Source organism: Fukomys damarensis, unplaced genomic scaffold (assembly GCF_012274545.1).
Source record: "Fukomys damarensis isolate Sample0158 unplaced genomic scaffold, DMR_v1.0_HiC HiC_scaffold_23, whole genome shotgun sequence".
Classification (NCBI taxonomy): domain Eukaryota; kingdom Metazoa; phylum Chordata; class Mammalia; order Rodentia; family Bathyergidae; genus Fukomys; species Fukomys damarensis.
The window spans coordinates 29,941,322-29,953,775 of NW_022900935.1; the positions used below are offsets into that span (position 1 = coordinate 29,941,322).

The window sequence follows — 12,454 nt, forward strand, 5'->3', positions numbered from 1 at the left end:
CATTCCTACCACAAGTCTACAGAGATTGCAATTTCTATACATCCTTGCCAATACTTGTTATTACTAACCTTTTGCTTACAGCCGTCCTACTAGGTATGAAATGGTATTTCATTGTGTTTCTGAATAATGTTACTGAATATCTTTCTATGTGCTCACTGGTAAGTTGTATATTTACCTTAGAGAAATGTTTAAATCATTTCGTCTATTTTAAATTACTAATTGTCCAATGTTGTGTGTTAAGAGTAAAGTGGCTTACTGTTATTAAGTATGGTGTTGTGTTTCCTTACAGGATGATAAAAACGGTTTCCAAATTAGATTGCAGAGATGATTATAAAACTGAATATACTAAAACTATCAAATTATACATTTTATCATTATCATCATTGCTATTTGCAGTATGTTCAATCTCTAGTCATGGTCTGTAACAGCGGCAAACCTATGGCATGTGTGTTGTTTTTAAGACAAGATGTTAACGTATGAGTTGTTTTTTCTAAACTACAACGTCAGTATTCAGGTTTAATTGCAGTGTTGGCATTCTGCGATAAATAAGTGAGTGAGTTTTGGGTTGCAGTCTAGGCTCTCATCTCTCAAAGGTTCGCTATCTCTGGTCTATAATATCTCTTTCATTTGGTCCCTTTTCTTGAGGAGAAACATACTGTTAATTAGAGGTTCTTAAGGCACAATCAAAGGTTCAGTCCTAGGATTTAGTTGCTTGTGCAGGATAAATACTAGCAAATTAAAAAATATAAATTCTTACTTTAACCTGTACTTTTTAAAAATAAATTTTATTTTATCCCATTCCCTCATCAAGCCCCCTCCCCACCCTTTGTACAAAAGATTTGTTTCCATTTTTCCCTTCTATTTTCTTTTTCCTTGTCGCTTTCTTCCTCCCTCCCTCCTACCTTGTTCCCTTTCCCATTTAACACTTTCTTCCCGTTTCCAACATCCATTATATATCTCAGCCCTTATTCTACATTCAGTTTCTCACACCAAAGAAATAATGCTCTAACCTGTACTTTTGTTGTAAGAAGTATATTCTCAAAATTGAAGCCCTAATTTTTATAGTTTATACATTAAAAAGCCTTTTTGGGTAAACTTATATAAAAGATACTTACTGCCAACAAAAGGATCGGACTGGAAAAAATCCAAGTTTGTATCTGCAACTGGATCTGTCAATGAACTTGATTCTACATTAAACGGATCTTCCTAAAAATAGTTTTAAATTGAAAAAAAATTTAGGAACCAGTCTTAAAAAGTAACATTTAAAAGTAAGATAATCTAACATTTAGATCAGACTCATGCTTTGAAAAATGAACAAGTTCTTTTTGCAGCCACAGAGAACACTTTAGCTATTAGGGCTAAGAATATTTACATATAGCGCATGCCTGTAATCCCATCACTCGGGAGGCTGAGGCAGGAAGATTGCGGTGAGTTCGCGATCAGCCTGAACTACATAGTGAGTTCCATCCAGGTCAGTCTCAACTACATAGTGAGACCCTGTCTCAAAAAACCAAAAAAAAAAGAATATTTACATACAAAATTATTTTTACCTCTTTTGCATGTCTGTCATTATCAACTTCAGGACAAACTTTTTCATTAACAGCTGCAGTCACAACTTCATTTTCATCAGTCACATCAGAAGGTGGTATTTCAGGAGTACTTCTTGCCTAATGAAACACACACACACACACACACACACACACACACACACACACACACACACACGAACACAATTATTTGGCATAGGTGATGCTGGGAATCAAAGCCAGGATCTCAATCATGCTAGGTAAGCACTTTACCATTAAGCAATACCCTCAGCCCTGCTTATATTAACACTACATAGAATACAAATATCATTTTCTATTCAGTGGAAGAAAGTGACATAGGAAAATAAAGAAGTATTAAAAATAAGAAAAAGAAGCATAATGATTTACTAAATTTCTTCCATATATATATATATAGATAGATAGATAGATATAGATATAGATATCTATAGATCTATATATCTATAATTTTTTTTTTTTTTAAAGGAAAATGGCATTAAAGTCACTAAGCCAGAAGCCTTCAGGTCATCTTTAACCATCTCCCTTTTGGCTATCCCCAGTTAGAAAATGACTTCAAATCTTATTAAACTGCTTCTTGAGCTCTCTCAAATTCTTCAATTTCTTTTTTTAAAGATGAGGTCTTGCTACACAGCCCAGGCCAGTCTTGAATTCATTACAAAGCCTAGGCTGGTCTCAAACTCATGATCCTCCTGCCTCAGACTCCTAAGTCCAGCATGTGCCAACATGCCTGGCTTTTTTGTTTTTGTTTTGTGGTGCTAAAGATTGACACCAGGGCCTTGTATGCTAGACAAGCTATCTATACCTCTGGCTACTTAAAAATCTCAAAAACTTATTAGCTGTGTTGCAGTGACAAGTGACTATTGCCCAGCAACATAGGAGGATGAGGCAGGAGGACGACCACTTGAGCCCAGGAGTCTAAGATCAGACTAGGCAACACAGTGAAATCTCATCTCAAAAGAAAAAAAAGTTTTTTTCTATAGAAAATATTTTAAACAGGCTTTAAAGTATAAATCAGGTAAAATTACATTTTAACACTAGTTAAAACTGTTAAAATTACTGGATTAATATTTACTTTATCTTCTTTAAAAAAGAAATCAGAAACATCCTCAGATGAAGCCTGGTAACATATTTATTATTAGACATGATGCCAAAAATTTGATTCACATCAAACTTTTTTTCTGTAGTTAATAGACTCACTGGCGATTCCTGGTGTATGGGCTCAGACTCGAGGTTGCTTTGGCCTTCAACAGGTTCATTAAGGTTGGCTGCTTCGCTGCTGCTGGTGCTGAGGCTACAATAATCTGTTGCACCATTTACAAGAACACTGTGTGGGCTACTGCACCAATTCAATTGATTATTATGATTTTCCAGATCTTTCATTTCCATCAGCTTCATTTGCATCTGTCAACCAAAGCAGAAATATAAAACAGAATCTATTACCAGAAAGATAAACAATATAAAAACTGCTATACCCCTAGACATGGTCAATGATAAATTCACTCTTGGTCAGGAGAATACAGAAAAATTTAGAGGAAAGATTCAATAATCTTTCCCCGTAGCTTATCTTGAAATCACAGCATACGTGGATATGTTTCTGTACATCTTTTGAAATTTCCAGGAATTCTGATTCAGTTATCTGCAAACCGGCAGTCCTTTAGGGTATAAATGGGGAAAAGGGGGGGAAGGGTAATGGAAGGAAAGGACAGTGAGAAGGGATATTGTGTGAGCAAGCAGAGACACAGGAAGGTGTGGGAGGTTCTGTAAGGCTTTGGAACCATTCATACACCTACTGGAAAAGGGAAGTGAAGACAAAGGTAAAATGAGCTTCCATCTTATCTCTGGCATTATGTTAATGGGTTAGAGCCCTAGAAAGTATTCTCTAAACCTAAGCTATGCCAAGCTTATTAAATAAAGGACACTCAGTTTTTTTTGACCCCACTATCCAAAGGAATTTATATTCGGTAAACAATAGTGGGACACAAAAAGCAGAATTCAGTACATTTGTAATATATTTAAAAAGCAAGGTATTATGGACTAGAGATAGAAAAAAATGTTTGTTTATACTAACATCTATAATAAAAAGAACAAATTTTCAACATGTGAAAGAAATCAAAGCAGATTCAAAAAGCTTCTAGTGAAAAAAGAGTAACAAATGAAATTTTATCAGTTGTCCCCCCATTTTTCATAAAATATATTTCTGCATTCCCTTTATTACCCACACTGCCTTTTGCTTTTTTCAAATATAAATATTACCCCACTAAACTTGCATAAATTAAGCCTCTGTAACTTTTATTTTCCCCATCAGGTTTTTAAACTGGTCAAGTTGGAATCTGATTTACCATAGGACTTTCCAGGGTCATACAGGGGAAAGAACCTTATTTTAGATTAAGAGATAGATATACATCTAGTTCTGTCACCTTCTGCTATTTGAGTGATTTTTCTTTTCTTTTCTTTTTGGTACAGGGGATCAAACTCAGGACCTTGCACTTGTGAGGCAGTCGGAGGAACAACTGAGCTGAATTCCTGGCCCTTGAGTGATCTTAGTTAAAGCAAAACTTCAAGCTTCTACTTTTTTTAACTCACAGAAGGAGTAATAGTCATTCCACAGATGACTGTTTTGTGGCTCCAAAGATAAATCTGAAAGAACACTTTAAAACACAAAAGTCTATGTAAACGGTGTACAACGTATATACAAGGGCCAAACACACTGCAGTACCAACCCAGAGAGGGACACAGCGCACAAGGATGGCAGTGATGGTCCCAAGAGAAGCACATGGCTATTACCAACTGCAAAAACAGCATAGTGTTTTACTCTGAAACTCCTTCTGGAAGGCAGGCTGGAGTTGGGAAGGATGTGAGGGGCAGCATCTGCCATAACTGAAAGAGTTTACTCAGGAGCCATTTCAGGAAGGGTTTACTTGGTTTGAGTCTGAGCCACTCAGCAACTGCACAGCAGCTACACTTCAGATTCTGGTGTCACCTTGCCACAGTGACTAAGCGGCAGATGGCCACAAGAGAACCATGAGATGAATAAGCCCAATCTGGAAGAGACATGGGCACCCTGCCCTCTGTGGTGAGAAGCCAGGCCAGGAATGTGTGCCTTCCAGAAGCTGGGAGAGAAAGTGCTGGTATTAAGTCCAGAAAACTGCTTGACAGCTCCTTGTCCCCCACTGTCCACGACACAATTCAGTATTCTGGTTTGCTTTCCTCATCTACCAACATGAGCAAAGAAATGGCTTGGCTTTGACAGTTGCCACGGCTGTGGTGTGTGGACAGAGTGGCCTCTGGAACAAGGGGACACCCCACAAACCAACAGGCCATAAAGCTAGGAAAAGAAGGACACAGAAGTGGGAACTGCTGGCGTAACTACACCCTTCACTGGATAGGAAAGACTGCCTATGTCCAGTGGGAAAGGTGGGCGAAGATCCAGCATGCACATATAAACACATAAGTGTGGAAACGAAATAGGTATTAGCAGTGACTCACTATCCTTTCCCCATAAATGCTGGATTCCAAGACTGTAGACTAGAGAGTCTGGAAAGAAAAGATGCACTCAAAAGTACAGGAATATTTTTTTACTCATTTATTTATTTACTTATTTTTCTTATTGGTTCATAAGGATTTGGGTTCCCTCTCACTTTTTTCTTTTAATTTTTTTTTTCTTTTTTTGCTGTTTTTTTCTTTTTCCTTCTTTTTCTGGTTCTTTTCTGCTACTTTTATCTAATTCTATTAATATCCTTTTATACCTAAATAAGACCTTTTATCTAACTTTTCTCTCCTCATCTTTTATTAATTTCTCAAATTTTACTTTTTTTCATTTTCCCATATCCCATCCTCTTACTCTTTACTAGTATAAACACTAATCTTTATTAATCTTTACACAGTTAGCTAACTCTACATTACTATTGTTGAATACTCTTGGTAATGGAGGTGGTGGTTGCATTTAGTAGATATTTATCAAATGTCAATTATCTGGTTTGTCTTGGGCCAGAGATTTAGCTCAGTGGTTCTACTGCCTGCCTAGAAAGTGCAAAGGCCTGAGTTCGATCACTGGTACTAAAAAAACTCTGGTTTGTCTTAAGAGTTTTTATACTACAATTGTAAATCTCTTTTCTATGGTTAACAATGGTACATCATTGGTTCTCAGGGTATGCCAATACCCAGTTTCTCTTTGATACTATTATTATTGCTAAATTTATTGCTTTTGCCAGGGTGGCAGAGTTGTTGCTATTAACTGGTTTTCTCTGTATGTCAATATTTAACCTGTGTCATTAATGATACTGTGGCCCTTTCCTGGAGAATTGGGTACTAGGCTAATTACACTACAGCCTCCCTTCCCAAATTAACTGAGGCAATTGGATTTTGGGACAGAGGCAAAGGCCTATATAGTTAGTTATACCGACAGTGCCTCAATGAGAAGCAGACAATAATTATAAAGAGGTCTCCATATTAGCAATAGTCTTCCCACTATAATCAACCCACAAACCTCCCCACTAAAAAAACCCTCAAAAAACAAAAAACAACAACCAAGAAACATAAGACAAGGCAAAAGAATGCCTTCAAAAACTCCCACCCCCCAAAGCAAATCCAGGGGATATCAAATCAAAAGTCATACAGCTGACTTACTTGAAATGATGAGATTAAAAAGAAAACAGGGGCTGGGGATGTATCTTAGTGGCACCACGCCTGCCTAGCATCACAAGATCCTGAGTTCAATCCCCAGCACAGAAAAACAAAACAAAACAAAACTCAGATCAATAAGATACTTGACAAGCTCACAGAATACATAAAGCAAAAATACACTTAAAAACAAAATGATCACAGAAAACACTAGATTATTATTTGTAAAAATAAGCAACACTTTTATGTACCAAACACTGTACTAAAATATCTCAAGTTTTGCCTCATTTCATCCTCCCAGTAGTCCTAAGAAGTAAAGGTGTTGCTAATTCTCCAAATTAATTGTAATTTTATCTATTTATATTGTATGTTGTTGTTCTGAGAGGAAGTCTTGCTATATAGCTCAGACTGGCCTTGAAGTTGTCTCCCAAGTGTTAGGATTACAAGCATGCGTCACCATGCTTGGCTTTTTAATTCTCTTAATTTTACAGATGAAAAACCTGATACTAATGTGATTAACCTAGCAAACGGAAGAACTGGCACTTAAACCCAGACCATCTAAACACAAAGCCCACACGTAACTACAGTAATCACCAGATGTATAAGATGCATGGTATAAAACTGATGACAAAGAAGCCTTGCATAAAATGCTACAAAATGAATAATAAACTAGGCCAAGGGAGAAGCTAGGGAGTCCTACAAACAAGACAGACAGATGAGGGCCCATTTGGGCATATTCTCTGCTTCACAAAAACTTACTGAACTGATTTCCTGCTGTGAATCTTGCAGGTGCTGTTGAAGAGGTTCCAGCTGAGCCTTTCCTGACTCCACACTCTCCTCCAATTCAGCCGTTTCTTGTTGGAGGCGGCTCAGCTCTTCTCTAGCTTTGGCCAGTTCTTCCTCATAAGTAGAGATCTGTGATTCCTGACTAGTTATTTCAGCTTTCAAAGATGAGATCTGCAATATAGAAGATAATAAGAAGAAAGAGGGATTAAAAGGAGAGATACAATTAAAATGTTTGATAATGCAATACATGTATTTGTTTAGTTTGCTGTTTTCAATGTATGTTTTTGGTAGAGAAGGGTAACTAGGGAAGAGAGGGGAACGTTGAAGGCACAGATACCACACTTCAAACAAAACTTGGAAAAGTTTTGTCTTTCTAAAAGTGTCCTATTTCTACTAAAGGGAGTCCGAAATTTCTGATGAACCTGACCCCTATCTCTTCTATGGCCAACTGCTGACTAGACAGCCACCTAAGGGCAACAACAAAAAGTAGAGATGTTTTCCATCTTAAGCCAGTAAAAGCAACTAAGGGACAGACACAGGTAGCAGGAAACACCCTGACATTACCAACTGGGCCTCCTCAGCACATTTCTTTCTAACTTCTTTGAGTTGCTCCTCTAGCTGGGCTTTCTGCTCATCCAGTTCATCGAGGATTTCCTGCACTTGCTGCTTCTGGGCCTGTAGTTTTTGGAGGTTAACATTCTCCCTTTGAACTTCATCTTGAAGATCCTGAAATATGAGAAAATTAACAGGTTTTTTTTTTGTGTGTGTGTGTGGGTAGGGAGAGGTTACTTTTTACGTCTAACAAGGGAAAGTAAAGTCTCATTAATACAAAGTGTTGGTGGACAAGAGCACACATAGCTTTACACACAATCTTTACTTAAAGATCGAGTCCTTAAGAGTCCAGATTAAGATATTCAATTTGCTTACTCAGAGAGGTACTTGGATGTCTGGGCTTCTTGACATGTTGAAAACAGAACTCGTAGCATTTCCCTCAAAATCTGGCTTAACCTCAATCCCCTCCCCTGTTCCTCTGGTCAAGAAAACATAGCATCTTCTTTGACTCCCCATTTTCCCATATTTTATCTCCAACCTGTCAGCCAACTCTGCTGTTACTTCCTTCAAATGTTTTTTTTTTTGTTGTTGTTGTTGTTTGGGTTTTTTTAGTTGTTGTTTTTTTGAGACAGGGTCTCACTGTGTAGTTGGGACTGAACTGGAACTCATTAGGTAGCCCAGGCTGGTCTTGAACTCACAGCGATCCTCCTGCCTCAGCCTCCCAAGTGCTGGGATTACAGGTTCCTTCAAATGTTATTCAGAAACAAACCATTGTTTTTTCTAGTGCTGATGTAAGTCAGTTCATCTCTCCCCGGGACTGCTGTCTTCTAACTAATGAACCTGATTCCACTCACGCTTCCTTTTTGTGTATTTTCAGCACCTCAGTCACTACTGAAAGCCTATGTCAAGTATCACATGTTCTCACTTATGAAAACTTGAAGAAGGTGGTCTCAGAAGTAGGCAACAGTAGTTATCAGAGCCCAGGAAAGTGCAGGGGTGAAAGGGATGGGGAGAAGGTAATGGCATGCAGCTGAGTAGGAAAAGAACTTCTAACATTCTACAGCACAATAGGATAACTGGTCGCAAACAAAAATAGCTGGTAGAGATTTTAAACTTTCTCAGCATAAAGAAATGATGTAGGTCTGAGGTTACTGATCTGACAATTATCCTAATCTGCTCATTACACATTGTGTCCATGTACTGAAATGTACCCAATGAATATGTGTATGATTAATACATCAATTAAAAATAAAAATATATTTAAAAAGTGAAACAAAGTACAAGAAGCCAACAAACAAAACCAAAAAACTTTTGTTAAACCAGGTCACTTCTCTATTTGAAATCCTGCATTGCCTCTCCATCTCAATGAAAAAACTAAAATTCTGATAAGTCCCCTAGGCGATCCCATCACCCACCTGCATTTCCTACTGCTGCTGCTTCCTCCCGCTACTCCAGCCATGCTGGCATCTTTGCTGCTCCTCAAGCAGAGCAGTCCTGCACCCTCTCGGGATCTTCCACGGAGTATCCTTGTAGTAGCTTCTTCCCTCGGGGACCCAGCGTCTCACCTCTTTCATGGCTTTGCTCAGCTGCTGCCTTCTCAGTGAGGTGCCCTGACCACCATCACTATTGCCTCCCCACCCAACTCCTAATCTTCCCCCAAATGTAGCACATTTTGTTTATTTTCTGTAACTGATAAGATTCACAATTCACCCATTTAAAGCACATAATTTAGTGGTGTTCAATGTATTTAGGGAATTGTGCTATCATCACCTCAAGCCATTGTGGAACATTTCATCAAGTCAAAAGAGATACCCTGTGCCCATTAGCAAATCACTTTCCATTTCCCTCCCAGCCCTCCACATCCTCCTCTGCCCTGGGGAACTAACTGCTGCTCTGCTTTTTAACTTTATGAATTTGTCTGCTCTGAACATTTTATATAAGTGGAATCATACAACATGTGGCTTTTTGTGACTGGCTCCTTTCATTTAGCGTAATGTTTTCAACAATGGCATATAATTATTTAAATAGATTTACTGAGCTCTATATAAAAGTTTGGGGGAGTGGTTTTGAGACAGGGTCTCCCTTTGTAATTCAGGCTGAACTTGAACACCTGGTGATCTTCCTTGCCTCAGCTGTCCTAGTGCTGGGATTACAGGCATGTGCCACCACATCCAGCCTGAGATATAATTTATGTAACAAAAACTTTACTCATTTTGAGTATACAAATAAGTTTAATAAATCTGTACACTCATGCAACCATCATCACAATTGGATCTGAAAATATTTCCATCACCCCATGAATTTCCTCATACTTTTTATAATTAATCCTTATTCCCATCTCATGCCCCAACCAACTCATGATGGTTTTGTTGCTATTTCATAATAATTTCACATGGAATCATATGAGATCTATTATATTTGACATTTTACACGTAATTCGACATTTTAGAAATTCACGTGTTGTTGCATATATAAGGAGCTTTTTCCTTTTGTTCCTTTTCATTGCTGAGTAGTAGTCTATCACATGATATACCAGTTAATATGGACATGTAAATTATTCCTGGTTTTTGGCTATAAAGTTTTTATGAATAGAGTGTATAATTTATTACTTGTTTATCTTGTTTATGGTCTTTCTCCCACTACAATGCATGTAAGTTGCATGAATCTAGGAATATTTCTAAGCTGTATTAATTGCTATATTCCCAGTATACAGAATGTACACCATTAATATTTAGAGAACAATGAATGAATGATAAGATGAAGATGTAAATTCTTTCCTAACAGTTCTTCTTTTTTGTTGTTTTTTTGAAACAGAGGGTCTCGCTATGTAGTTGAGACTGACCTGGAACTCACTACGTAGCCCAGGCTGGTCTCGAACTCACAGTGATCCTCCTGCCTCAGCCTCCTGAGTGCTGGGATTACAGGTGTGCGCCACCACGCCCAGCTAACAGTTTTTCAAGGAATGTTACTAGCTGATTCTTAAAAACATTTGGTTTTCTCTTGTTGTTGCAGAAGCTTTTTTTTTTTTTTTTTAAAGTACCCAGGATCAAATTTAGGACCTTGCACTTGCAAGGCAGGTGGCAGAACCACTGAGTTAAGTCCCCAGCCCTCTTAAAAACATTTGGAAGAGGACCAGGGATATAGCTCAGTGGCACTGTGCAGGTACCTGGCAAGTGCAAGGTCTTGAGTTCAATCCCTAGTTAAAAAAAACAAAGAAATAAAAGGAAGCATAATGAAAAAGAGAACATTATAAGAATTTAAAAGAACTTACCCATTAGTATCATGAATTATTACAAAATTAAAATAAAGAATCTGGTACTGATGCAAGGATAGACAAAGATTTCAAAGGAACAAAAAAGAAAATTTAGACAGAGCTCTAAGTATATACTGAAAAAAAATGCAAGGAAATTAAAACGGGGAAAAGAGAACTTACTCAGCATCTGAGGTTTGGTATATGTATATGGGAGAAAATATTTTTTTAATAGCAAAACATTTATTGGTACTTTTAGGCAAACAGAGCACTCATCAGAGAATTTGCACATGTACATGATACATCCTGCCTCTTTTTTTCCCATTCCCCCTCCCCTCACTAGTACAAAAGCTTTGTTTTCATTTTTTCTTTTTCTTTTCACTTCCTCTCCCTTCTTTCCCCTTCCCTTGTTCCTCTTCTCATCTGAACATTTTTTTCCCATGTTCCAGTATCTATTATACATTTTAGTCCTTATTTCCATTGTTTCTCTGGTGTGAGAAACTGAAAGTAGAAATAAGAAAATCTTAAACCAAATCTCTTTAAATCATACCAACCAGAAAAACTGATTCTTGAAAGTGAAAGACAAAACTTTACAATGTGTAAAAGAAAATATAGATTTCAATGTAGAAAATGATTCTTAAACAGAAAAGTCACTTAGCAAATGCCATTATTTATTTACATCTAAGTGTCAGATGCTTAAAGATAAGGTTATAGAAAAGTAAAAAAGATACACAGACCTTGAGAAATAGATAAAAGCAGTGCCATTACTGACTGCCATAAAACATAGCAGCCAACATGTCCTAATCCTTTGATTACTAGGGTTCTTCATCTGACCCACAGAAAATCATCTGAAGGACTAGTTTCCCATTTGGTATAAGGATGCTACATTCCTAGTACCATTGTAGCTACCTAGGACAGGTTAACTGGTTACATTTTTATAAAGGTTTCCTTAGGGTATAACTCTAGGAAATAGAGGTAAGAAAACTCTAAGTGAGATACAGTATGTGTCAGAAGGAATTGGACAGAAATCTCAAAGTGGGAGTAGGAAAGATCCAAAAACAGTATCTTTTTAATTACAGTGGTACCTCGGTTCACAAACTTAATGCTTTCCACAATTCTGGTCTCAAAATGAAATGAAGGAGAACTAAATCAAATTCAGTGGTTAGGTTCAATGTTGACCTTTGGGGAAACTTGATTTGGTTCTCATCCAATGTGGTTTGCAACCAGAATCATGGAAAGAATTAAGTCCATTTACCAAGGTACTACTGTACATACTATTCAAATGTTGCAATAATCACTGATGAGAGTAATAATCTAATAACAGAAGAAAAAACCTATCAGTCTCTGAATTACTGTACGGATTACACAAGACAGCACCATCATCACAACAGTGACTATTTTGAGGCAGGTGGCAGCACCACTGAGCTAAATCCCTGACCCATATAATGACTATCTTAAATGGACCCTACAAATGTGCTTACCACTGTTTTAGGTTCTTTATATAAATTAACTCATTTGTAATTCATACAACAGACCTATGAAGAAGGTACTATTATTAATCACATTCTACAGTGAGAAAAATAAATCCCTGATGGTGTTTTAATTACTCTTCTCATTGCTGAGACACACACACACACACACACACACACACAAATCTCTACAAATTATATGAAAATAAACC

General features: G+C 37.4%; 1 protein-coding gene across 2 annotated transcripts in view; it reads right to left on the reverse strand.

Annotated features, from left to right (window-relative positions):
* The window catches only part of LOC104852551 (epidermal growth factor receptor substrate 15-like), a 55,891-nt gene that overhangs the window by 29,330 nt on the left and 14,107 nt on the right, over window positions 1-12,454 (reverse strand). For both annotated transcript variants that reach the window (XM_010610300.3, XM_010610299.3), the window contains 5 exons: window positions 7,536-7,697; window positions 6,945-7,142; window positions 2,763-2,966; window positions 1,551-1,667; window positions 1,116-1,206 (listed from right to left, as the gene is read on the reverse strand). In XM_010610300.3, the coding sequence (XP_010608602.1) occupies window positions 1,116-1,206; window positions 1,551-1,667; window positions 2,763-2,966; window positions 6,945-7,142; window positions 7,536-7,697 (772 nt within the window). The remainder of the gene's footprint in view (window positions 1-1,115; window positions 1,207-1,550; window positions 1,668-2,762; window positions 2,967-6,944; window positions 7,143-7,535; window positions 7,698-12,454) is intronic.